At 42.8% G+C, this 27,330-nt stretch overlaps 1 protein-coding gene across 3 annotated transcripts in view; it reads left to right on the top strand.

The window, feature by feature from the left end:
• Positions 1-25,345, top strand: part of SHROOM2 (shroom family member 2) — a gene marked incomplete at both ends in the record, with an annotated part of 122,037 nt that extends 96,692 nt beyond the window's left edge. Inside the window, 6 exons of one of the 3 annotated variants that reach the window (XM_084279112.1) lie at positions 8,614-8,691; positions 9,604-10,359; positions 13,960-14,511; positions 15,394-15,574; positions 20,437-20,709; positions 25,079-25,345. In XM_084279112.1, the coding sequence (XP_084135238.1) occupies positions 8,614-8,691; positions 9,604-10,359; positions 13,960-14,511; positions 15,394-15,574; positions 20,437-20,709; positions 25,079-25,345 (2,107 nt within the window). Of the gene's footprint in view, positions 1-8,613; positions 8,692-9,603; positions 10,360-13,959; positions 14,512-15,393; positions 15,575-20,436; positions 20,710-25,078 lie in introns of those variants that run through there. The other 2 variants (XM_084279113.1, XM_084279114.1) reach the window with 2 other exon arrangements.
• Between the last annotated feature and the right edge of the window lie 1,985 nt (positions 25,346-27,330).

Below are 27,330 nucleotides of genomic sequence, written 5' to 3'. Positions count from 1 at the left end.
ACTGGGAGAAGTCCTAGGCGTGATTCTGGATGTAGTGAAACTGGCGGCAGGCAGGAGGAGTGGCACACAAAAATGTTTGTGGAGAGAGAAATGCAGATGATTTTGTCAGCATTAGTCCATTTCTGTGTTGTGGTTTTGTTTTGCTGCTTTCCCTGGAAAGAGGACCGGAATGAAAACTGTCTTAAGAGGAAGTTTTCATTGCATCACTTGAAATCCAGCTATCTTCTTGTGGCTATTTTGATGATAACAGCTGAGTGGGGAGATAAGAGATAATGTAAGGCATAGTGTCCCATGGTTATGCACATAAACCAATCATCTTATGTTTTATTTTCCCTCAAGTTGAAGAGCATCTTTGGAAACAGGTGGCTGATTTGTCTCAGCGTAGCAGTTCATATATTTCTAATGTATGGATTGGCTTTATAGTGTTCTAGTGCTAAAAACTAGCCTGTGAAATGTTCATCTTCCTCTATAAGCCCTTAGGCAGCAGGGATTATGATTTGCTGTCACACAGGAGGCTGTTTATGCCAGCAAATTTGAGTAAAGAGTAACATAACAGCTATAACTTCCATTTCTCTGTGTGGGCCAACCAGACTCACGACAGTCTGTTAACCAGCCGTGTTGTATTAGGTAAACAGGTGAGTTTTCTTGAAGACATTCTGTCTCTATCCTGAGATTGAGTAAACAGCTTTGGGAAAGAGAGAAATTGTAGGGGAGGGATATATAAGCAAGAGGATTACATATTATTTAGGGGGAGGATTATAACTGGATATCAGTACTGTATCATAATACCTAACCGCTGTATGTGATTTTACGTGCAGTTTCAATTACATTTTCTTCTTAAAGTGCTCATCTTTAAAATGATCTTTTAAAACATATTAAAGCCTTATCCGTAGTTTCTCTATTAAATAGCCTTTCATGTGTTCTTGCAGAAAAATTGAAAGGAGCTTGAGCTTTGCTCTGATGAAGGCCTCGATGGCTTTGGTTTCTAAAGATGGAGCGTGGGGGTGGTAATTTGCTCATGCAGCATGAAAGCATTTAGTTCTTCCCCTGCAGAATCTCCTGCAGGAGAGTGCCTGTACACACAACGCATGCAAAAGAATTCAAGCTGGAGGGCTGTTGATGAAGACTCTCCTCTGAAATTAAAGACTTGGTTATTTGAACATTGTTTAGAAAGCAGCCTAGTAGCACGCTGATCTGTTAAAGTAATTTTAAATATTTAAAACTCGCGGAACTGTTGTTGCTGAAACACAGATTGTGATTTGCACAAATGAAAGGAAAAATCCTTAGAAAATTAAGGGACTTCTTAAATATCTTTTTTTCTCCCCCCCCCCCCCTTTTTTTTTAATAACCAAATCCAGGGCATGGGGGAAGGGAAAAGCTTTGAAGTCCCTGAGATCTTTTCCCTGAGGTCAGAAGTTTTTGATGATGTAACATACAATACAGACCGAGCCTTCACTTATCAAGGTTAAAGTTGACGGAGCTTGTATGAACTTGTCAATCATAGGAAGCAGGCAAAAACAAGCCAGCTGTTGTGAGGCATGGCTTTGAAAATCCTCTGTGTTACAGTAAATGAGACACAGAGGTTCAGACAGATTCAGTTCTGCAAGGCTTTCAAACTGGCTGGCACATTTGTAAGGATGCAAAGCTCACATATCCAATGAATATGGGTAAACAGCTGTAAATCCTGGTAAGATCGTCTTGTCTTTACTGTTAGAGCATGAGAGGAGCAGCTAGAGGCGTGTGCCTTAATTACCTTTTCCTGTCAGTTCTGAACAGAAAATTTCAGTATTAATTCATACAGTATTTCTTTTGTTCTCGGGCTCTTTGAGTACAGGCTGCGTCTTCTGTCCTTATCAGCAGAAGCTACAGTAGCAAATTAGGAACGATGCGATGCTTGGTGTACAGGCTTTTATTTTGCTTAGCGTGATCGACTGCTCTGTTCACTGATGGGTTGGGAGAACAGGGAGGAAACGTGAGTTAATTCCAGCTAAGATGCTGGGTGTGCATGTGCTCGCACACGCGCGCTGCTTTTAGCAGCTTTTGTTTTCGCAGTTGGCATCGTGCAGGCTGGAATGAGAAGGCAGTGCCTTTTGAAAATATTTGTTTTCTGGACAGAGGGCTGCAGTGCCGTTGTTGTGGCTCGGGGTGCCAAGCTCGGGGTTCCTCTCAGCTAGGGGTGGTGCGAGAGCTTTTCATCTTGTCGTTTTCCTGGCAAGGCTGTGGCTGTGAGTGCAGGCTCGCACGAAGACCTTTTCCACAGCAGCAGGAGATATTAGCTGGGAGTGTAAGAGAATTGGATGTGACTATTGGAAGCAAGCGGTGAGTGTGGCTCGGAGTGAAAAGATGGCTATTGAAATGTGTGCATATGCATGCTAATTAATTTAAATAACTGGTTTAGGATTCTTTTTTTTTTTCCTTTAGAGATGAGCTATGTGTTCGTTTTGGTGCTTGCCTGAGAAACCCAGGTGACCTAGCTATTATTCACAAAGTGTTTCATTTTATAGCTTCTGTTCTGTCAGTGAATTTTTGTTCAGCTGCAAGCAGCTGTTTTCAGTAGTAAGAGCAACAAGAAAACAGCAACAGCATATCAGGGGAAAAAAGTATAGATGTGAAAAAAATAATCAAAGGAGTGGCAACTGGAATGTGTGTAGGGTTTGGGTTGGGTTGTTTTAGTAAATTGACAAAACAATCATTTTTCTTTCAGCTTTATTGTTATGTGACTGTGATTTCCTTGTGTGTTGGAAAGTATTGTCTTTTGTCTCTGCAGTGGTTGCCATTTGTGCAATATGATGGCTCTTTTTATACTGTTGGGATATTATGATGATTGAATTCAGTGCATAAGTACAGAACACATTAACGGGTTGACTTAAGTGAGCAGAAGTCATTTTAATTCCATGCAGGCAATCCCCTGTGTGCTAGGACAGGCATGCAATAGATAAAGCAAGTAAGAATGCAGCCACAAGAATTATTATTTATCATTGATTTTTGATGTGCAGCAGAGTGGAGGAGGGGCTTTTATTTTCTGAACTAAGGAAAGAAAAACATCCCTCCCTTTCCTCTTTTCTTACAGACTTCTTCCCTTCTGTATAAAGGCCCCTATGCTGTGATAAAAAATTTAATTTAAATCAGATTTGATTTTTACTGTGGGCCTATGCATTGTGGTGTTGCTACATATGACTGACTGGCCTACATTTCATCCATCAACGTACCCTTGCGATGTCTACCGCAGAATTAGAGTGGGTCCGGTCAATTGATTGCTGATTTTTGTGAGGAGAGAGGTAACGTTTTCAGAAAGAGCATGTCAGATGAAAACCCACTGCTGTGTATGTTGCCATGCAGGCAGGAGAGGAAATTCTGGTGAGACCAACCGACTGGCAAGCGGTGTCTGTTATCAGGTTTCATTCTGCGATAAAGGCAGGTGATAACGCGAGGGTTGTTAAGCTGGAGTGACATTTTGCTTTATCGCATTGGATGCAACAACTAAGCTGTATTTAGTGCTACTGACTAAACAGATAGGTGCCATTAAGCAGCAGATAACAGACATTCAGAGACAGAACTGGAAAACCAAGACACACCACAATAAATGGGTTGTAGTGTAACAGTGGTGTGGTTTGGGGTACACTTTGTGAAATAGATTTTTTGTGATTGTTTTGGTTTTGGGAGAAGAAAGAGTGCACATTCTCTAATCATTCAGCATTTGATATTATTTTCATTTCACACATGCTTTAGTTGTAAGATCATTTTCTTCAGTCTTGCTTCTGGGATGCTAGTTGCCATCATCTGTCTCTTCAGAGCATAGTAGTGAACAGCTTTACTTCCTGGTAGTGACTTAGGTGCCGTGCCTCTTCCTGGCATGACTGTTGCGGTACAGCCATCATGGTGATTAAAGGATCTGTTTTCTGGAGAGTCCTTTATTCTTTGCATTTGACTTTGAAGATTTCTAAGTAGTTTTGTAGCCAAAGTTCTCATCTGACATCTTTGGAAGCTGCTTTGTGTGCTCTATGTGGTGGACAGTGCGTGCCGCACTGACTCAGTAGCAATAGATGGAGTGCTCATCAGAAAACTGGACTGCTAGTAATAGAACTGCCCTTGTATTGGATGTTCAGATCATAGTGTTCTGGTGTCTCTTTGGCATTGCAATAGTAAAGCCAGTTTGAGGGTTTCAAAATCTTTGGGGTCCTGGAGCCTCTGAAAGAAAAAGCGTGTGGGACTCAGATGAGGATTTGGATGCCTATTAGAAGAAAGGTGTCTGCATGCGAGCAAACTGCTGACTCAAGTTATAACCACAGCACGCTCGGGCTCCATTCAGTTGGCTAAACACAGGTGTCTGGTGAGACCTGGGACAGCCCAGCATACCCCACTTGGCTTCAGCTGCCACCTCTTAGAGGAGCTCTGAATCTCTAAAGCTTCTGAAACGGGATAAGACTCCTATGTTTGGGTAACTAAATTGGTCCCCTGGACAGTGAAATCAATGTGTGATTTGCCTGTAGAGACTACTTTAGGGTGAGCTGAATCTGTTAGATTGTATTGACTGTGTATGTATCATTGTGGATTAAAATGTGGTAGTAGACCTCAAAGTTTTTCCTCAATTTTGAACAGTCTCACCCTGTGCGTCCTGTTCCAACTCTGTAGCATGGTGTTGTGGTCTCAGGCAGAACTGTACTGGGTAGAAGAAAGCGCTCTTTATTTGCAGGCTGTTGCAGAAGTGCTTTTGGAGCCCACTGTGCCAAGCGCCGGGCAAATACACAATGAAAACACTTTCAGCACATAAAGTTCACAGCTGAAAAAGTAGCGTGTCGCCAAGGGCTCTGCCGGTAAACAGGGCAAGGCATCAGCACCGGCCGTGTTTCACAATTGCTTTAAGCCACATAATTCACGGGTTTGAGCCAGGTCGGATCCTTAAACCACTTTTCTGTGGGGCTGTACGATTCCTACTGCTAATACAGTGGAGAAAGCGGGAAGACAGAGTTGGGGTGGACTAAGGAGGAGACTGCCTCTCCTCTAAAAATACCTCTTGCATTTAGATCAGTTTAAAAGGACTACGAAACTGGCCTTGATTGTGGGGGTTATTGCAGGGTGAGGGCTCCGTGGGGGAATCTTAGTCAGGTATGAAGGCCTTTTTCTAGTGAGGCTTGTAGTGCTTGAGAAGGAATTGAAGCTAAATCAGAAACAGCCACTCCATTGGCTCTCCTTTGCCAGGAAGTTAGTGCAGGGACATGTTGTTGCTTACATAACCACACTTATGTTTTATGGTGAAACTTCAGCACAAAGGTCAGGTCTTTAACAAACAATGAATTTTTTAAATGTTGGCTAATGCATTTTTGCAAAGCCTGTCTAGTCAGGGGGGTTAGAGTTGGAGTGTCTTGTGGCACTGTTTGGTTTGGCCTGAAGTGTTCTCAAGAAACTGTAAATCAGATAAAATTCAGACAGGTTGAGTCGATCGAAGTGTCTTTCATTTATTGAACTACGACATTCGATCAGATCATTCTACCTCTGCCCAGATTTAGTCAAATCCTGAGTACAGGGCAAACAAAGGAAGTGGTTTGGGGTTGGCTTTTTATGGCAAACAAAAATGTTATCGTTCTGATAGGCATCTATATGTAATGATTCATTTTGGTAATTGCTCATTGACTCTGCTGGCAGGCTCCTATTAATGTGTGCATGTATGTGTATTTGTGTGCGTGTGTGTGTGTGTCTCCATGGTTTAACTTACCTGAAGTAGCTTATACTACTCTTATCTGTGTCTGCTTTGTTAGAACAGCCTGCTGTGTTATTGCTGGGGGGCTGGAGTGTCTGGACCAGGAAGGAAGCTTGGTTGATTTCCCCATCTTAGTGTTTATTTGGCCTTTATATTTCAGTCATGAGCACGCATGCCCCAAGCTAACGGAGCCAGAAGGAAACAGAGAGATGTACTTGTCCATCTGGGTAGAAAATACTTAGTGCCATCATGGAAATACACATTTCCACCCCCACCGTGACAAGCAGTGCCATTGTGTTTGGTGGCTGTGGCCATTATGTGGGGTCACAGAGCTCCTCCCAAGCTCATCTGGCCAAGGAGTGCGCAGCCTCTTGTCGTTCTGCACAGACCTCCTCTGGAAGAGCTGAGCCCTCTTCTAAAGGAGAGCTCCTCAAAAACACAGAGACTGGTTCTTGTAATGAAGTAATTCCATCTTTTTTTTCAGTTAGAAGCATATGTTGGGTTGCTGCCACACACATACACATTTAGATATGAAGGGTCCTATACTTAATTCCTTTATAGACCTTAAATACCAGAAGCAGGTGTAGTAGACAAGTAGAAAAGGCTCATGTTAGACTCCTGTACTAGACTCACCCTTACTGAATACCACTTTGTATCAACAGTGTAATTCTGTTGATTACATTTCCTCTGCAGTTCAGGTTAAGTGAGCGACGGAAGTCTGACAGTCAAAGCTGTACCATCATCACGTGCTCGGGATGGGGATCATGGTGTGAGCTTTCCCAGTTCTGTTGCATCAGGAATGCTCTTCTATTTGAATAGTTGTGCCATTTGTACCATGGGGATGGGGGAGCTTCGGCTTTGAAGATCACTTAAGAGTTTAACATTTTTGATGATGACTGGTTTGTTCTCTAGAATAAAATTATGTCAATTATTGTGTTTACGGATGATTTAAAACTGTTCTGTGCCTCTCACTTTGTGATGTTTGGTTATAAATGATGAATTCATTTCAGTGGTCCCTCATCCTTACACCATCCGATGGGCCTCATTTCCCAAACATAAACATACGTGAAGCATCAGCAGATTTAAAAGTAGCTTAGTGGACTTCCTGGTATTGATATTAATGTAACACCTTTGCAGGTTCTTGCCACTGTGTTCTCCTGGGGCTTGAAGCTTGCTTTCTTTTCCTCCTTTCTGAACAGTAAGCTGAAATCTCTCCAAAATAGCGCGATCAGCATGTTTTGCATGAGGACCCACTCGCACCGAATGCAAACCAGCCTCAGTGTTGAATGTAGCCCCTTTCCTCAGACCCCTTTTCCATGGAGCTGCAAAATGTTTGCTTAATTTTGTGAAAGCTGTATGAAGGCACGTATGTGACTTGGAAATTTTATCTCCATGTTTGCAAATGTAGCATCTCTAAATGTCTCTGTGCTGGTGATTATTTCCTTTTACTCTGTTTATGGAAGGTGACAGGACTGCTAAAGCGCGTTTGTTGCTTCTGAGCCAGGGTAACATTAAACAAAGTTGGTTACATGTTTTGGACATGTAAATGTGCCAGATCAGTGGTCTCTTCTGTCCTGTTTGCTTCCACCAGCACACCCGCCCCTGATGTGCATGCAAGATTCAGTGTATACTTTGCAAACTGGCTGAGGTAGTGCATGTAACTTATGTCTCTGCAACAGTTTGTGCTGTGCCCTTGACTCTGCCCTGCACTTCGGTGAAGCTGTTGTATTGTCTTATGTTACAGCTTAAGTACGTGGAGGTGAATGGAGAGGCCTGAAGAATTCTTTGGCATAGGCGAACTAGGAGACAGTTGTGTTTTACATGGGTTATCTAGACAGTGAAAAATCCAGATTTAAACACAGTTTTCATACTTCAGGCCTGCAGTCTTCAATTGGTAAATATTTCCATGAAAATTAGTGGGACCATTTACAGGACAGTTGTGCTTACATTGAGCCCACTAGGGAAAACCAGCTGACACTAGAGAAACCGAGTAACCAGCTCTAAATAGCATTGGTCTTTCTGGCCTTACATCATTTTACTCAAGCTGACCTTCATCTAATGTTAAAATAGGAGTCAATAAATACTGTTTCGTAAACCAGAATTGACTCTGAATTTGTCACATGACTTGAAGTCTGAATCAACTGTTTGTAGTGAGGTTGAAACGATATTCAGCTCCTCACTCATGTTAAATTGAAAATTTACCCATTAAAACTGAATTTTAAAATTTAACCCTTCGAATGAGAGAGAGATAGTGTATGTAACTGTTCAAGAATTAAATTGTGAAAAAACCATCTCTTTTGGAAGTACAATGCTATTTTATTGCTGTGTAAAAATCAGTGGCAAGCACAAATATTAAAAATTCCATACATCAGGCAGTCTAATAACAATGGCTAGAATTTTTTTAGAACTTTTTTCCATAAGCACTAAGACATCACAGATCCAATGACTCAAAAATAATAATTTTGAATGTCATTTGATCATACAGATGTGAAAGTGGAACCTGTATTTAATCAGTTGTCTTCCCACAATACTTCATTGTAAAGGTTTGTTTTGATTTAAATAGTAATGCAGTGTGTAATTGCTCCAATTTTTTTCTGCTTCTTGAATTTATAATGTATTTAACCTATTTCTTATGGGCTTTTATCTCAAATTTCATTTTCCTATATGCTGATGCTAATTGCCTGTAGACTTATTCTGAAAACCAGTACAGTAAGGTTAATAACCTGTTTAAGTTGAAAAATCAGGTTAAACTTACTTTACAAATGGGCTGGGAAAGATGCCTCTTTCAGTCCTCTCAAAAGAAAGCTTGGGCAGTGCACGTCTAGTGGGTTACTGTTTCCAAATACAGACACAATGCTGTCAGAAGCACGGATTATGTTAGCAGCTCTCTGAAGCCTTTTACTTCTCTGTTGCAGCTTCTTTTCTAAGTTCACAGTGTCTCTTCAGCCTCCTTTAAACAAAGATCAAACCTGTCTCCTCTTGGAGCTCCAGAGGTACTGGGTTTTTTATTTCCCTTCTCCCTGCCTTCTGTTTCTTTCCCACTTTGCCTTTATCTGGTGAGCACAAATGAACTACATGTCTTGTGGCAAAGCACAAGCCTGGAGCTGCGAAAGTCTTGTTTCCTGGCTAGAGAAATAGAGTGTAGAATATTGGAATAAACCCAAAAATATTTCTGTCTAAGGTAAGGCCTTTTTCACCATCGTTTGTCATTTGTGCTGACAGGGCAAAAGAAGTTCAAGTTAAAAATAAGTCTGACTGGAAAATATTACCCTTCCTAAATTTACTTTTCTGCCTTTTTTTCAGGAAATGTTAATTTTCCCTTTCCCAGTTTTTTTAGCTTCACCAAGCGCTTTGTTTGCACTCAGTTCATTTTTCATCAATTATGCCATAGTGCAACCTCCAGATTCATAATTAAAGTTTCTGGTATTCGATTCACTTGTAAAATGACACTGAAGTATTAATTTTTCACTGGTTTTCTGCACTTCATCACTGACTCTGAAACAAAAAGAGGATTAAATGTTAGTGTTAGGACCCCTCTTCTCCAGTAAATCTGATTTCCTGCCAACATCTGTGCTGCTTAGATCGGCGCTGGAGGTGCGCTGTGCGTTTTAACTGTGCTGTGCGGGCCGCAGCACCTCAGGTTAACCCAAGGTTGTGTCGCATCCTGTGGCGCTCCGTACCCTAATTTAGCCTGACGTTATGCTTTGACTCATCACATTAGATTAGGGACAGCATGTGTGCCCGTACATGAGAAGATAGATGTTTCTGTGCTATACAGTTACCGTGGGTTGGGGGAGTTAAATGTTGGGTGCCATCTCGGTGTTCAGGCTCCCTGGATGGGTGCAGTGGACCTGCACCGAAGGAAATAAATCAGCAACCCACTAATGATGTGTTCTCCCCTCTAGGCAAGCTGACACAGGGGCCCTGAGGGAAAACCCACGGGAGAAGAGGGATCAGCTGGACCAGAATTTAGGCCACAAGTGGAAGGCATCTGTCAGACCTTTCCATGCGCGAGAGCCTGCAGTGCTGCCGCAGGAGAGCCGGGGGCGGTCTGGGACGTTACCTAGTGATTACCGATACTCTCAGGAAAACGTGAGTGAGCAGAGCAAGGACTGCAGCCTGCCTCGTCACCCCTGCTCTGAGCCACAGACCCTGAGCGAGAACTACTGTCTGTCCAGGGGCAAAGGAGAGGAAAACCATAAGGTAGAGCCAGCGCTGCTGAACAAGAAGCGTGGACCTGCTCCTCAGAGGCCACCGCCACCTAAAAGAGATAAATACAAACGACCAGATAATTCTGCGCCATTGCTTGGCACCTCTTCTGAATCTCTGCTGGTCGTGCCCAGCCGCTCCTTTCCATCCTCATCCCCAAGCTCCACTGAAGGATTTGCCAGCCACTCAGCTCTCTGTCAGAGTCCTGCAGCTTCCAATGGAAAACTGAAGAGTGCTAATCCACAGCAGCTCCAGCAAGCTTCATCCGCAGAGAATGTTTGTCAGCACTTAGAAGAAAAAACGCACCTTAGGTCTGAGTCTGTATTGTCTTCCAAGTATCGGTATCTTCAAAAGCCTGGCATGGAGACATCAAGGTCCCCTTCTCCTCAGTTTGCACCACAGAAGCTCACTGATAAACCTCCTGTGTCCGTACAGGATGAGAACCCAGCCAGGTACTAGATGTAACTCTTCTGCTATTTTATTAATACATTTTGCCCAGTTTGACCTTATTAAAGTTGACTGTTTGTTCTCTTTACTAAAAGCACGTCTTTTGGGTTCATATTAAGCAAGAGCCATCCCAGCACGTCCTCAAGCGACCTAAGACTCTCATGAAATTCCAGTTGGTGCCATTAAAATCCTTCAACTGGTATGAGGTTTCTTTTAGTTGACTGATGCTGCTCAGGTGTTACAGCTGGTAGTTAGTAGAAAATGAAAGGGATGGATCCAAATGGATTTTCCATTGTAAGTCTGGATGAAATTGGAAGGTTCTCTGTCATCACTTCCTCCACCCCAGTCTGTCTGTGAATGTGAATCAATGTAGGGACAAAGCGGATGTGGGAAGGGAAGCTGTATCCTTTGTGAGAACAGCTGTTTGGAAAGCACACACAGCAAGGTAGACTCCAAATCATGGCTGTTGTCATGTTGCTTTTATGATGAAAGACTAGTCTGCGAGGGGTCCACAGAAGTGCTTGTATTGAGATGGGCTGAAGATTCAGCAGGAGAACATCAGTCCTTTCCCTGGCTAGATAAACTCAGAATTAGAGAAACTGACTGAAATTGATTGGTCTGTCTTTCATATGCTGCTGATATCATAAAAGTTTACTCACCCACAAGATAACAAACTCTTCCAGGAAGCTCAGGAATCTTGGTTTTCATAAATCCTTCAGCACTATAACTCATGGTCAAAGAATGAAAACAAAACCTCTGAGCTGAGTGAATCCAGAGGTTTCTCCTGTGAGGGAAAGTAGTTGGAGTAGCTCCTCTCTACACTGGTAAATGGTTGGATAGACTCAATGGTGCTGTTTTCCAGTGTGCCTTATGACACAGAAAATAGGAATAACTTTTTTTCCTAAACATACCTTGAAGTTTTTCCTCTTGCAATCAGAGGAAAAAAATGGCATTTCATTCTGCAGTGTTTTTAACACAAAGTAATAATGCAGTTTGCCATGTGAAGTGCAACAAGTCCTGTGAACTCTAACATCTGTGTGCAAAAGTAGATGACAGTAATGACTTCCTTAATGTGTTGCTTTATGAGTAGATACTAAGGATGCATGGAAAGCTAATTGTATTTGCCCTTCCTTTTTACTAAGCCTTAATGTGGAAATGAGCACTGAGGTGTGCCTAATTATATGCCCCTATCTGAATGATGGTACCCTTAATGCTGCAAATCTGGTGTTAACATTTAACATTCTTGGGCCCAGACAGCTCTTGTTTGTGTTCTCCTCAGTTTGTAATTGCATTACTCCAGAAAACAGATATGGCAAGGAGGGAAAGGCATGTGGGAAATGCCTCTGAACCCTCTATATGATATTTATTTCATACGAGTGAAATATGTCAAGTAGGTTTATCTTAATAGGCAATTAATTAGATTTGGCTTATGACCTCAGTTGGCTCCTTACATATGAGGTTTTGGACAGGTCACTTTGCATGCTGTGGGCAACTAATGTTTGATGAGAGTAGCTGTTTACTCCTACTTAAGAAAGGTGTCTTGTTTACCAACAGGGTAAGCCGAGTTGAGCGTGCAGGGTTTTAGGTAGAAGAATGTAGTGTGGGGAAATACCAGCGGTGTGCAAAACCCAGAGACGACTGTTTAGCAATAACAAAGATGAAAAGAGTGGATCTGGAGATGTGCATCAGTAGATTTCCAGTAAACATGCACTCAGGTCAAGGAGTGACTATGCTCGTGGTTGGAGTAAAGCTTCATAATGGCCCCAAGCAGAGTTATTGCAAAGGAAAATTTCATGCCACAGTTCCACAAATGGAAAACCTTCACCAATCAGGAGGATAGTGATTGTGGAGACAGAATTTCTGCATCACCTGGTATTGAACTGTCTTTGCTCTGACTGAAATCAGTTGACTTAGTGATGCCTTAAGTATCTGGAAAATCTTTAACTATTCTGGGAGGAATGTACTCTGAGTCTCAAAACAGATGTCAGGCATTTTAGGTAAAGAACTGAAGTCAGCTCACAACCTCCAGTTGTCCCACACACACTTACACACACATCTTGTATTTTCCCCTGAATTCAAAAATGTGTTCCTCTTCACAGTTTGGTGGTGTCTGAAAGGCGTGGGCTTTATTTAAAAACAACCAAAAGAAAGGGGCAGAGGCAGTGGCAGGCCTCTGCCCAGCTCTGCTGCAGGCAGGAGAGGCAGGGACCTGGGGCTGGACACAGGAGCAAGCTCTCAAAAATGACAGTCACCTTGAATGGAAACACCTCAACCAAATAAGAATGTGGGGGTTCAGCTTGGGCCAAAAAAACCAGCCCCAAAAGGTGGATCAGCATGTCAAAGAATGTCCATAAGCCTCCTGAGGAAAGTAAATACACACCAGGAGGCTGCACATGTGTTCAGAAGCAAGTACACCTTTAAAATATAAGCTACTACTTCTCAAAAATCCAAAGTCAAACAGGTTTTGCTGTTCCCTACAAAAGAAAAGTGTAGCACAATAAAGTAGAAGTTTATTTTTGAGGGAAGTGACACACCCACACTGAGAGGAAAAGAGCTGTAGTAGGTCTTGCTCACTTATCTGAAAGGCGGCAAGCTGCCCAGCCAGATGAAACTAGATATTTGAGCTAGTAGGCAATGTTCCTTTGCTTGCTGTAGGGCTTCCAAACCCACATTATGACAATAATTTCAAACTTTCTGCAAACTCAAAACCACCAAACTAGATTTTAGTTTCTTATGGTTTACATAGAGTACAGATGCTTCAGAAATGTTATTTAACATGTTATTGTCCAATTTAAAAATCTAAGTTAGCCTTCTCTTTAAATAGCTTGCCTAACTGAATGTCCACAGTGTCCCTTTGTGTTGTGCAAAACAGAAATTTTGCTATAAGCTTCCCTTAAAAGGAGTATCCAGAATTGTATGTTGTCCTCTTCAGTGACTGGCCTTTCCTCTTTAAGTAGAAAACTAGGACACTGTGGTGGGATCTATTTATTAAACATCTGCATCTTGTGTGAAATTTTAAAAATAGAGATTGCTGCTTTTTTTATTTTTAATCATGTAATTAAGTTTTGAACTATTTCCAGGTTTTCCATGTGTGATTGTTATTCTTGTAGCTGAGCAAAGACCTAGCCTGCAGGATCCTTCCATCTGGTCTGTTGTCTCTTCCCTTGGAAGAGCTGGGCATTGATGTGAGGGCATCACAAGCTGCCTGTCAGGCCAAAAGCTGAAGTCACAGTTGGATCTGTGTGAGGCAGTGAGGCTGAGCTCAGGGCTTATTTTCCTCCATGTGTGTGGCAGCAGAGAGGTTAAAGGTGCTGTCTCAAATGTGGGGCCTGGCTGCTGACGTTGGGCCCTCACATTCATGGAAACGAGCACAAGGCTTATACCATGAGTACTCTGCAGGGCTGCTTAAATTAATTAGAAGTTACTTAAAAAGGAACTAGTATGAGCAGCAAACACATAGATTTAGGGTATGAGGTACAGCACAAGAAATATTCCTTTTAGATCTCTTCCCTTTTGCCATATTTGGGCTTTCCCTCTGATATGCAGATAATAATCGAGGTGTAAGGTTCTTCCATTTCTAAAGGTAAATTTTCCTTATTTTCCAGAATTGAAAGGGTTATAGACAACAACACTACAGTGAAAATGGTTCCCATCAAGATAGTTCATTCTGAGAGCAATGCAGAGAAGGAGAGTCGGCAAAGCCTTGTCAGTACTATGGAGCCTCCTGCTTTGCCCAGTGGTTTGGAAAAGGACCAGATTAAAACCCTCAGCACTTCTGAGCAATCCTACTCACGATTCTGTGCTTACACCAGGCAAGGTGTAGAGCCAGAGCCAGAAGCCAGAACCAAAACAGCTGACCCTCAGCCAGCTGAAGAACCTGGGAGCAACTTGAAGGACAGCAGTGCTGCCACGCCAGCAGTCAGCTACGTAAAGGCCAAAGAGAAGACCTTTGAAGACTGGAAGTCAGAGGAACTAGCCAGAGAGATTGTGGGAAGAGATAAATCTCTAGCAGACATACTAGACCCTAATGTGAAAATAAAAACGACAATGGATCTGATGGTTGGAATATTCCCTAAAGATGAACACCTCCTAGAAGAAGCTCAGCAGCGCAGGAAGCTCCTGCCCAAAGTTCCTTCTCCAAAAATTTCAGAGGAGAAGTGAGTATTACTTTCTGTAGGCCAGTGGTTCCTTATCAGATGCTGTCCAAAGTGTGTTAGTTTTCTTAGAGGGCTGAAGGTGAAGATCTCCCTGCTTGTTAAGGTCTGGGGCTTTTCTAAGACCTTTCCATTAGAATAAGACTCAAGCATAATACTGCCAACAGTACCAGTAAGGACAGAAAAATGGTGTTGTACAACATTATAAGTTTCCTGAAAACTATTTGTGGAACTTAAGGAATAATTAACTTCTCCCATTTCATACAGATCAGATATTTTACCAAAATCTTCTGGTCTAGTAACTGGATAGAGAAGGAACTAAGTTTTTATTACATAAAAAGGCTAAAATACACAGAGACAACTTGAAGTGGGCATGGAAATTAATAAGAACAAAATAAGAAAATATTTAAATTTCATTAGATTCCATCCATGTTGATATTCTGTGGGTCTTTTGTTTTCTTGACATGAGTTATCAAATTAATTTATAGCCATCTCAAGTAGTTCATGTGTAATTCTGTAAGCAAAAATATAACTGCGTTGTGGTATTCACATTTGGCAGTCTGGAAGGATGTTATCTGTGACACTGAGGTCTTAGCATTACTTAATAAAATGTAATTTTAAATTTTGCTTCCAGCTGAGATACCTTAGGTACATTTCACTCACTGTAGTGGTGAAAGGTCTTTTGCACCACTTCCGTGGGGATGTGCTGAGTTCACACAAATTTTCTTCACAAACAGTGTTTATTTATCTATCCTGTTTCCATGGGTGATGGCTTTCTGTTGAATTCCCTGCTTGCTTGGTGAAATGATGGCTTTAAAAGATTGTCCTTTCTTTTCAGTGATTAGGGTGTCAAGGCAGTTAATTGAAGTTTTGACTTTTTACCAGGAAAGAGGAGCAGAGCGCGCCGTCTGCCATCTCCCTGACAACCAATTCTACTTACTACAGCACATCTGCACCAAAGGCAGAGCTGCTGATTAAAATGAAGGACATGCAGGAGCAGCAGCAACAGCAGCAGAGCGAGGATGATTCTGAAGATGAACTGGATCATGACCTGTCAGAAAAGAAGGTAAAATGCATTTCTGAAAGGAGGGTCTCAGTTGCATGTGTTTCATTAACAGTGAATTTCCCAGGTAAATAAAAGGCATTGGAGATGTACAGGATCACTTGGAAAACAGGTCTAGTTTTGGGGGAAAAGGAGGGAGCAGGATCAGCGTTAAGTGTCAGACTAAATTTAGGAACTTGATGTTAGGAGGAACTTGATGTTAGGTGCAGCTTGATGTGCATTTTGAAAGGTCCTAGAAGGGAGAAGTTTTGGGGAGGTGATTTTCAAATGGTGTTTTCCACTTGAAATTCCAGTGTGTTTATCTCACTTGTTATATACAAACAAACAGTAGTGCTTATGTATCCCACTCTGACTGGTGGATTTATTTTCTCCATGGTTTTGAGGTCCAGGATTTGGGTTTATCATGAGAGAGAAGAAATCACAAACACACACACACATCCCCTTCTATTTTTTTTCTTTTTCTTTTTTTCACTTGTTTTCATGATCAACAACAAATCACTTTATTCACTATTTCTCCATACTCCCAAATGAGTAACAGTGGTGGTGTGAGATGGCTAATCAGCTTGGTCAGTTCAGTGGAAGTTACTCACTACAAGGGAGGCAGTCTTCTCCACTCTTGTTCATCCCCATCTTTTGGTAGTTTATTTCTGATTGAAGGTCAGCATAATGCCCTAGGTATTAAAATGATGGTATAATGACATTTTTGTGGTTTGAGAAAGTGTTGTCCTATGTTAAAACCGTCTCACTCATCTCATTAGTGATTTGGGACAAGTATTTTAATCATAGTTCCCCGTATGGTATAAGCTGGAGGAGATGGTCTGTTTGATCAATTAAAGTGATGTGGTTTAACTCTGTTTACCTAAGCCAGTAATGCAATGGTGTGCAAATCTTGCCTGTTAAAGTCAGCTCTCCACTTAATAATCACCTGCCGGGGTGCATTGGGTACTCCAGTTCCAAAAAAATGTCTTTTAATCAAATATTAGGAATACTTTTAGTTGCTCAGAATGAGAGATGCCACAGGAGGTTCCCACCTCAGATTCAGTGCAGGAGTGGATGCCGCTGTAGTGTTTTCTGTTACCACTCCAAGTTGGGGTTTTTTCATCTCCCTCAGCATTCCCTCCCTCTCTCTGCCCCCACATCGAACAGCTCGATACGGCGCGTATCGAGCCGCCAGCGAGCTGCCCTCACCCTCTCGCCAGAGTGCCGCTGAATACAACGGCTGCACTACTTAGACACATGAAGGATTTCACTGCATTTGGAATAATGTGGATTTATCTGCTGCCACACGTGATGGCTCATTGTTCTTGCTGGAATTAGCTTCCTTCTCATTAATTATGGAGTGTGTGTATGGCAGGGTTAAAATTAAACTTTTCTTGTTTGCCCAGTGAGCTAAACAATAAAACTTTCATAGGCAGAGGTGCCATTTGTTTGTGTTTCTATCTGTTAACAGGAAAATCATGTTCAGTCTTTACGTGCTCCTCCCTCCCCCCCAGCTCCAGTATACACCACTGTTCATATGAGATAGGAAGTGTTTAATGAAGGGCTTTTAGCAGAGCTCCCCCTGGTCTTCTCTGAAAATACATATTGTCATAACCACTCGTGTGTCACTGCTTACTTCTCTCCCTGCTCTTCTGCATGCATAGGGCACGAGCACTCAGCTCAGTGGGCTTTCATCTTGGATCTTGTCAGAAAACATATAAAACTTGTGATAAGTGGGTCAGGCGTCTTTATAAAGCAGCCAGAATATATAACTTGGCTCAGCTTCACATAGTTGGCAACGGTTTAACAAGGGATCATTAAGGACCTGAACGCTTTAATAGCACACTTTATGACTTCAGTTATTTTAGAGGAGGCATACGCCCAGAACCTGTTCCTCGATTCTTAGAAATCGGTCAGTTCTGTTATGAGATATCTTAATTGCAGTCCACTGTGGAATGATTGTAATATTTGTCATTCTCTGCTCTGCAAACCAGAAATGCCTGGTGGAGTTTTTTTTTTTCTTTAACCCCCCTCTGTTTTGAAATAACTGTAGGAATTTCATATAGAGTCATTAATTAATTAATTTAATTTAAGATGTTCCCTGTATTCTGAGCTAGCAGGAAAGGAATGATTGTGTCTTGTGCACTGCATTTAATGTAGGCTTGCCACAACTATAAAATATTGAAGAGATGTTGAAAACAATACAGGAGTGCTGTTAGTAGTGGGGAAAAATCCACATGTGACTGAGTAGGAGGTGCCCCCTTTACCTTTACGAAAGTTCCAGCAACTCCTGAAGACTCTGAAAATAATTGAATACCAAATTTCTTGGCCTTTTAGGCCTGAACGTCATGTGGTGAGCTGAGAGAAGAATCTTTCACACAAAGCACACCTGAGCAGCACTCTGTTGAGCTACTTTTTGTGCTGATAGTCGGATCAGCAAGCATTACTAGAAAAAGATCAGGTTTTCTTGTTTACTGGTACAGAAATCACAGCTATACATTATTAATCTGCCAGTTCCGAGGTGTAGATTGAAGCTCTTCTGGGTCAGTAGATACTGAACATAACACAGGTTTTCTGCTGGTTGGCAAAAGCATGTATTGAGCTCGTGGCTGCTGCATCCAAAGGCTTCTTCATCTGGGTAGGAACAATCACTGACCATAATCCAAATCTTAATAGATACAGCAGTCTTAAAGAGGGGTGAGTACTTACGGCCTTCTCGCCAGCAAAAGCAGTCCTTTAGAGGCCAGCTTCAGCTGGGAAGGACAAGGGAAGGTTTAGATGAGATATTAGGGGGAAGTTCTTTACAGAGAAAGTGATGAGGTGCTGGAACAGGCTGCCCAGAGGGGTAGTGGCTGCCCCATCCCTGGAGGTGTTCAAGGCCGGGCTGGATGGGGCCCTGGGCAACCTTGTGTAGATCCAGGCCTGGAGGTTGGTGTCCCTGCCTGTGGCAGGGGGGTTGGAACTCTATGATCCTTGGGGTCCCTTCCAACCCAGACCATTCTATGATCTAAATAGGATACTACTGAGGAAATGGAGGGGGGGGGGGGGTGTGTTTGATTTTCTTTCTTAAAAAAAACTTGATGAGCAAGCTGATCTGGATCGTCAGACCAGGTTGGTAAATGTTGAGCTTTGGCTTTTTTTCATTCAAGAAAGTCACAGCACAGCTGCAGAGGTGAAAAACTTGAGATAGTAACACAGAGCACAATAGTATCCTGTTGTGTTGGGCATGGTAAAACAGCAGCATTGTGCCTGTCATCTGAGGGAAAAGAGAGCATAGCACTGTGACCTACATAATCCAAATCAAACTGCATTTGCTTTGAGAGAAGGAGGGGGGGAAATCAAATCCTGCAGATTAATCAGTCAGTAAAGCAGGCATCTGTAGAACTGCTTACTACCTTAATCTTTTGGGTACCCAGCCTAACAGATAACCCAAATCCAGATTAACCTGGCCTGAGTATATTAAATCAAAAAGGAGAAACTGGCCTGAATAATCCATGTGTTGAATTTCTGCCTTTTCCAATAGTCTGTTACATTTTTGGAGGGGTAGTTGCTTTCTGTTAAGATGACAGACTTTTTCTTCACACACCCCCTCCCCCCCCAAAAAAAAAAAATTGGCAAAGACTGTTCAGTGGCATCTGAGCGTGGTAGCTGCTATCAGTATGTTTCTCAGTAATCATGAAGGCTTGTAAGCAGATTTGCATTTAGAAAATGGAGTTCCTAAGGAACGTGACAGATCATTATTTTTTTTCAATAGAAATTGAAGGGGTTCTCTGGAAGTAATGGGTGTTGTAAAAGATGTCATTTTAATTTAGAAATTGCACTGAAGTGTATGGTGAGAGGATGCTTTGGGAATTTTTCTTACTTGAAATTAGCTGAATGCTAAATAGTCTAAATAAATGAGGCATTTTTGGGGTGTGATTCCTCTCATGTTAGAGTAGATGACTAGTTGGACTGAATTGCACCCCTTGCTCCCATGTGAAAGCTGATGGACACATAAGAAATAAATCTTCTTGCCCAAACGCAGAGAGGTAGCTGGGAAGCACAGGTTGAATTTAGGTCGTTGAGAGAGAAGATGATCCATTGGTCTGGCTCTGGTGATACACCTGAGATGCTTTTTCCAAGCCAGGGCATGAGCATCCCAGGCAATGGGGAACCTTGGCAAACTAGATGAGGTGGTATGCTCGCCTGGCATAGGGCAGAGACAGCCAGAGGTGCTTCTCTGGTCCTTGAGCAGAGCCACTTGGCACAGGGCTGCTTTGTATGGTACAGAGGTAGATTTTGTTCCCTGTTCTGTGCCACAGGGATTATGATTTCCCTACAGAAATGTTGTAGGGCAGTGTTAATGCTAAGGTTTTCTGAGAGTGGAAGGCCTGCTATTGGAGGGATGTTAATATTATGCAGAAAGGAAGAAACAGCTAGGCAGTGCCCTAGTTTCAACTGTGTCGTGTGGAAAATACAGGATTTTTTTTTTCTTTTTCCTGGTACTGTTGATCTTCCTAAGTGTAGTTCTTCAGAAAGGTATTATGGACCTGATATTTAGAGAGAAAAGGTTGCACTGTACTTTATGCTGCTCAAAGCTGTTTAAAGAAGAAGCAGGACTGCTTCCTGGGTTGGGGGGGAGGTGTGAGGAGAAGTCCTTCGTGTTTTGCAACAAAGGCAAATTGCTTTAACACAGCTCTCAAGCCGAGTGTTCTAGACCTACATCCTGACCCGTTGAATCCAGACACATAGACCTTAGACACATTCTTAGACATGTATTTATTTGTAATGCACTCATTGTCATGGGAGTTTCAGTGTATGAAAATGCTGGATTTCTGATAGGACCTTCAGAGGTGGGGGGGACAGGCAGTAGCACTAACAAATTCTCGTCCCTTTTATTTCCACAGCAAGAACTTATTGACAGCATTAGTAGGAAGCTGCAGGTGCTGAGGGAAGCTCGGGAGACGCTTCTGGAAGACATCCAAGCAAACAATATCCTGGGGGAGGAGGTGGAGGCCATCGTGAAGGAAGTCTGCAAACAGAACGAGTTCGACAAATTCAAGATGTTTATCGGCGACCTTGACAAGGTGGTCAACCTCCTGCTGTCACTCTCAGGTCGTCTGGCCCGGGTGGAAAATGCCCTTAATAACCTGGATGAAAACACCTCTCCGGAAGAACGGGTGAGAAAGGCCAGTAGTAATATCACTGCAGTTAGTGAACCTGCCAGGGGGAGGTTTGTTTGGTTTTGTTTATCTGAGTTGCAGAGCTCAAGATGAGGGATAGTGAATGTAAAGCTGTTTTTTTTTTAATTTCTTAAAACTTTCCTCATTGCCTTGCTTTTGCGTGGAATTCTGAAGCTACAGGTGGCTTTGTGAGAAAAAAGTGGTATTTTGGGTGCCACATACTGGAAAACAGACTTCACAGAAGTTTGAAGACAGAGGGGAACTACTGATAGGAACATACAAAAGAGGCAAACAAAAGTATTCTAATAATTCAGGATGGAAAAAGGAGTGTCATTTTGTGCTGTAAACACAGTAAGATTACAGCCTTCTTTATACTCCACGAGGATCTTGGATAAAAATCTGTAAGATTGTTATAGAGGAAATGTTTCTCATGTACTACAGCTTCCTCCATGATACCTAGCAAGAAATGACAGATGAACAAGCCTTATTATAAAAAAACAAAAAAGGTGGGGGATGGGGGGCATGATGTGACAGGAGGGAGGCATTGCAAGAAGAATTTTTCAACAGAAAACATATATTTACCAAACCAGCCCTGTAGTGATGTGAAGGCATCCCAGCAGATGCGAAAGTTTCAGGAGTGTTTGAGGTGCTTTTACTTGTTGGACCCCTGACTCTGCTGGTAGCACTTTGTTTAGCTCCAGATCACACCAGGCCTTAGCTGGGCAGCAGATACCAAGTGATACAGAAATGCAGCAAAGGAGAGGTGTAATAGGTGTGAAACTGAAAGGCTAAAAAAGAGAGGGTGGGAGTCAGGTATGTGTCAAGCGAGTTTAGCTTTGGCTGTGAAGTGAACATGCAGTGGGATTTTTGGCGTGTAGCTGTGGACTGAAATGCCAGCAGTCCACCTGAGTGTTGTAAGGGAACTCTTTCCACGAGCTGCCTATTCACCTTGTGTCTCTTCAGCCTGCTCTGTTGCTTCACCCATGTGTTTTTTGCTGTTTGGCTCTCACTGCTGCCAAACATACTTGTTTAACCTCTGCCCAGTCCCCTCTCCGACTGAGGCAAAGGGAAGGTATTTGACAGCTTATTAGAGGACAGATCAAAGCTGCTGAAACTTTAAGAAATTTAATCCGTCTTTAGGCTTCTTTTTTTCTTAATGTGGTTGCAGTTGCCTAATGGGCTCAAAGTTGGGAGCGTGAGCTGTGGAAACAGCTACCAGATGATATAACAGTATAGGAAACACAGTTTGAGAGCTGTGATAAAGAATATAGCTTAATGGCCAGGTGTGGAAAAGGAAGGTGGTGGGCAGGCGGTGTCACAAGGGCAGTCAGAAACTGTCTGTGTGCTCCGTTGTCGAGTTGTGACTGACAGAATCCCAAATCCCCATTCATCTTCTGCATGTCTTGCCATAGCAACATCAGGGATATGTCTAAGCATGTTGATCAGAGATGCTTCTCAGGTGGATCCAGTCCCCAGGTACTTTGGCTATCAGCGCGGTGCGTGTAGGGTTACATGGGCCTATCTGTGAATTTAGACGGGCACGTCTGGCGCTTTTGGTTGCCCTTTGGTATTTCTTAAGTTGCAGGACAATACTTGGGGTACTACTAACATACCATATAGACAAAGCAGGGGATATTCCTTCAGTCCCAGGGGTTCATATCCCTAGGGATTTATTTTTTTAAAAACTAATGCTGTCTAATAAACATTACTCTGATAACTTTGTACTTTATGGGAACCACCATCAGCTCAGCAGACGTTCTAAACAGTCTGTCAGCAGTCAAATAACCACTGCTGAATTAATATTCTGTTAGGTGGCCTGTCATAGGTCTCTGTTACCAAAGGGATCACTATCAGGTATTTCAACTTCTGGAAAGGGCTTCATCTGAAACAGCCTCCAGCCCCCTTCCTTCTGTGCAGTGAGTCCAGTGTCTTCTCATTACTTTCCTTATCAATCAAAGCCAGAGTGTGTTGAGCACCCTGAAGTCTGGAAGCTGCAGTCTGCAGGTGTGATCAGGTGCCCAGACCCACAAGACCTGGTACTGTAAAACTAGGGACAAGTGCCAGGGATAGTAATTTAGGAACTGGATGTTGGGAAGTCAGACACATGGAGGGAGTTCCTTTTCACATGGCTGTGGTTCAAACCAGCCAACAATTCTTGAGAAAGACTCTCAATAGAAAGAACCAAACATTGTTCCATCAGAGGAACTTCAGGTGGCCTGTGTTTGGCTGGGGCTGACCTGAAAAAAAACCCTATTGTACTCTGGCTTTGGTTGAAAATGGTCAGATGAAACCATCCAACATCACACCTTTACACCCGGTGAGCCATTTACCCATTACTCAATGAACCTCAAAAACGGTGTCATGAGCAGTTTGTTTCACAGACTGTTTCACATTACCCTTCAAAACAGGCTGTCTGGCATCAGTCATCTTTGACAGAGGTAGAACGAAATTCAAGACCTGTCTTATTTTCTTTCTTCCTTTCTGTGTCCCACTTCTCTTGGGTATTCCCTAAGCCTCCGCAAGGGCAGAGGTACTAAGATGTCATGCAAAGTTCATAAAAAAAGTAGCATTTACTTTCCTTTAACTTGTCAGGTTACCACTTTCATCTTAAAGTCGTGCCATGGGCTTGATAAGAAGAAACCACAGGTCTTAAATTGTTAATGATGAACATTTGATAGCTCATGGGTCTGTTGACAGTGATAGCAAATGGCTTGAAGAACAAAGCTATTTCATCCCAAGGTTAGGTGGGGAAGTCTACAACGGAGCGACCAGCTGGTTGCTAAATGCCCTCTTGAGGTCACCACATTCTGTCTAGCTCTTCAGCTTCTCAGTGTACAGGCAAGCTGCAAGGCTGCCATGATGTAGCCATGCTCCCAAGTTTGGGCTTGGCTGCTAGTTCCCCTGGAGAATTTAGGAGAACAGTGCTTCCATCTCTTTGTGGCAGATAGTTCTCCTCACAACTGGCAGTGGGATTTTCCCCTGGCAGACGCTCAAAGGAAGACTGAACCATGTTTCTTCTAACAATGTGTGATTTCTGTGACGTGCCTTCCATGGCTGTCTTGAATCCCACATTAATCTAAGCTGTATATTTTAAGTACATTGAGAGTGCAAGTCTGAAAGTGTTTCACCCTCTGAGCTTTCTGCTGCCTATTAAAAAAAGAGGGAGCACGGGGATACGTGTGCAACTCTGAGAGACAGACAGGTCTGTTAAAGCTTGCTGGTCTGTATCCCCCTTTGTCTCATAATTCCTTCTTGAATGTACTCCACTTTGTAGTCTAGAAGAACACTTCTCTGTAAATCCTTTAGGCTTATTATAGCACGTGTGATTTAACATAAAGTCCACATAAAAACCAAAAAAGGACACGTTTATTTGAACAGACTGTGGTTTATTTGAAGACATTGATTCTCAAAGAACATTCATCTCTGAAGTAAACCTCACAGTTATGGAGTGGTACCTCTTAGGGGCACTTTTTAATTAAGTTCAGAGGCCTGTACAGGAATTCTTGACGCCAGAGCAGGCCATGCTCTGTTGCTGGACAAAGGCAGTCGCTTCTAGGCAGACATCTGAAACAGGTCAGGTTAACAGTGCTCCTGCTTCTTTCCACATACAGCTAAAGGGGTGGAGCTGTGTGGCTGTCTACTGTGTAGGCAAGTGAAGTTGTCTGAGATGTGCCTCACCCTTCACATTTATACATACGTGTGGTTGAGATATGGCTCCTGTCCTCTTCCTTGGTGTGTTTCTCCATTCCAGCTCCCTTTTTCTCTTATGAGGGCGTGAAGCAAAACGTTTATAGCAATTTGGGGGAAAATAATGATGGGGTTTTAACTTACCTCCCATTGTCTTGCCTCAGCTCTTGCTCTTGCTCATCTTAAGACTGCACGACTTCACTTCTTATGGAGAAGCCATGCAGCTTGCAGAGCAGAACTGCAAGATACCACAGTCTCAGGAGCTGTGCAAGAACAAATCGCTCTGTTAATTAGTCTGTGGGTTCTCTAACCACAGATGTTTCAGTGTGGAAGTTCAGCGCTGTGCATTGAAGATGTGAGTTGTTGCCGAATGAAGTCTTAATTTGGAGAACTTGGATGTTTCTCAAAGGCAACTGTATTTTATAGAGCTATTTTGAACTATGAAATGGTAGTCTTTGAAGTTCTTGCTGTTGAAGCCAATAGAAATTAATGGTGTGTCTTTCATGGATTGGCTGCATTTTTGTGCTGTTTGTTAATGCGTTTTATTAGGCTACACTTTAAGGAGATATCTTATTCCACCTCTGAATACTCAGGAAAGCCTTTGTCTTTGCAGATAAAACAGATGTAAGTCTGGAGAACTTAAGTGCTTTTTTTCAACTGTTTTTTCTTTCCTCCTAAGCGGACGTTGGTAGAGAAGCAGAAGCTGCTGACTCAGCAACACGAGGATGCAAAAGAACTGAAGGAAAACCTGGACCGCCGAGAGCGCATTGTCTTTGACATCTTGGCCAACTACTTGAGCGAGGAGAACTTAGCAGACTACGAGCACTTTGTGAAAATGAAGTCAGCCCTCATCATTGAGCAGCGGGAGCTCGAAGACAAGATCAAGCTGGGGGAGGAGCAGCTGAAGTGTCTGACCGACAGCCTCCAGCCTGAGCGGCTCAAATAAGAGGATGTGAAAAACGGGGAAAGAAGGAAGGGATGGGGAAGTTTTCCAAGCATACAAACACGTATCTTGGCTTGTCTGGGTGTCCAGTAGAGAAGCAAGTGCACAAGAGTAAAATAGCTCTCACAACAGCAATAATGCTCTCTTTAAGATATTTTTTTTCTTGGGATGATGTATTTAATTTTTTAGAACACGTTTTTATTGCTGGATTCTACAGCTGTTTCTCATTGCTTAACCTACAGACAGCTCCACAGAAAAGGGTAGGCTCTTAGCCTCTCTGCTCAGTAAGTTGAAAGCCTGTGGGAGCTGTGCATGCAAGCAACAACATTTTTTTAGAATAGGTTGTATACTTTCTCTGTGTTCAGATGCTGTACAGACTGCTGGGAAACCCAACAGCAATTTATGAATGCACACAAATTTAGAAGCTCTAAATTTAGTGGCTTTTTTATTAATTTTTTTTTTTTTAAAGACACATTAAATAGGGGAAGCGTGCATCTTACAGCTAATATATTCAGATTGCTGAAATGTAGTGTCACTCTGATCCTGTGGCATCAGACACTTTTTTTGTAATATTGTATATAGGATGGCACTTTCCCCTTGCAGAAAATAACACTCTGAGTTAAACACTTAAACCAGCTTGCAGATCACCTAATGGCTACCTTGCTGAAGAGGTTTTGGGTTTTTTTTAAAGAAAAAAAAGTATTTTGCAAGATATAGTCATATGCCTTCTTACTGCAGTGCAAGCCATTTCCCTTACTGCATCGTACTTGATTTAAGAACCAGGCTGGAAGGACTGTGCTCGATTTTTGTTCAAAACATTTCTCATCTAAATTATTTAGAAAGCCTCATTTGCTCTTCCTTGTGCTTTTTTATGCATGTTTTTATTCTTCCTCTCCCCAAAACCCCTACGCTTCACGAAAATAAATGTAGGCAAAGGACACTGTTTCTGTACTTCTCCTGATTGCTCAGCGCTGTGATGGTTTTATATAGACAGCTAAGCTCTACCGTGGTTGACCTATGTAATGCTGTTTGTTCTTTCCTCTTTCTCAGACTACCCAATGCAATGCAGACAGCCTCTGCCGTGTTAATACTCTGCGTGACTCGGAGCAACTCCGCTGTGTAACTTGTGAGCAGCAGAGGGGTTGGGTTTCTTTCTGTGTTTCCCTTGCACAGCCATGGACGGGCGGGTGCTAGTTCACAGCAGCATGTTCCTGGTTGTGTGCGGGTAGCACTGCCGTTGACTCAGATTCCCAGTAGCTCTAAAAAGAGGTGCTAACTCGTGTTTTAGGGCAGGGGAAGGTTACACCCACTTGCCAGGGTGCCTACAGAGAAGGCCTGCAGTGGCCAAACGTCACGTTCTGCGTTACAGGCGTTTCGGGCAAAGGCAGGTCTCGGGTGCCTCTCTGTGTGTGCCATTCGCACTGTGGTACGTACAGACAACTCCTGGCTCTCTCCCTAGGTGAACAGGTTGCCCAAGAAGAAGCCATTTTTGAGGGGGATGTGAATGCCAGTCTGTAGCTATGCAGGTTGAAAATACAAGTAGGTGGGTGTTGAGAAGAGAGAGAAAATAATTCTTCCCGCCATTCCTGCAGTGGCAGCACTCAAAAAAGACGTTCTGTCCTCCTTGCCAGAGGCCCCTCTTTGGCAGTGGGAGAACCAGAGAGGTGCTGATCAACAAATTCCTTGTGAGTTGGGGAACTGGGGAGCAAAATTCTGCTGGAACCAGTTCCTTCACAGACAGATGCAAAGGAAAAAGGACTGTTGCTCCCCCTATCCCGCCCCCCCTTATAGTGCACTACTTCGTATACCCGGACCAAATCCTTAATGAGGTTCTGTTGATGTGTATGGGCTGAGGTCAAATGGAGCTGCCATTTTACCAGACCTACAGCTGACCTTAGTTCCTTCCTCCTAGCTCAGAAACGTAGTCTCTGGCATCTCACAGTTATTTGCTGCTATGTTCCTAGGACGAGTGGTCCCTTTGTCCTTAA

Source organism: Gallinula chloropus (assembly GCF_964237585.1).
Source record: "Gallinula chloropus genome assembly, chromosome: 1".
Lineage (NCBI taxonomy): Eukaryota > Metazoa > Chordata > Aves > Gruiformes > Rallidae > Gallinula > Gallinula chloropus.
This window is presented reverse-complemented; position numbering and strand designations above follow the sequence as displayed.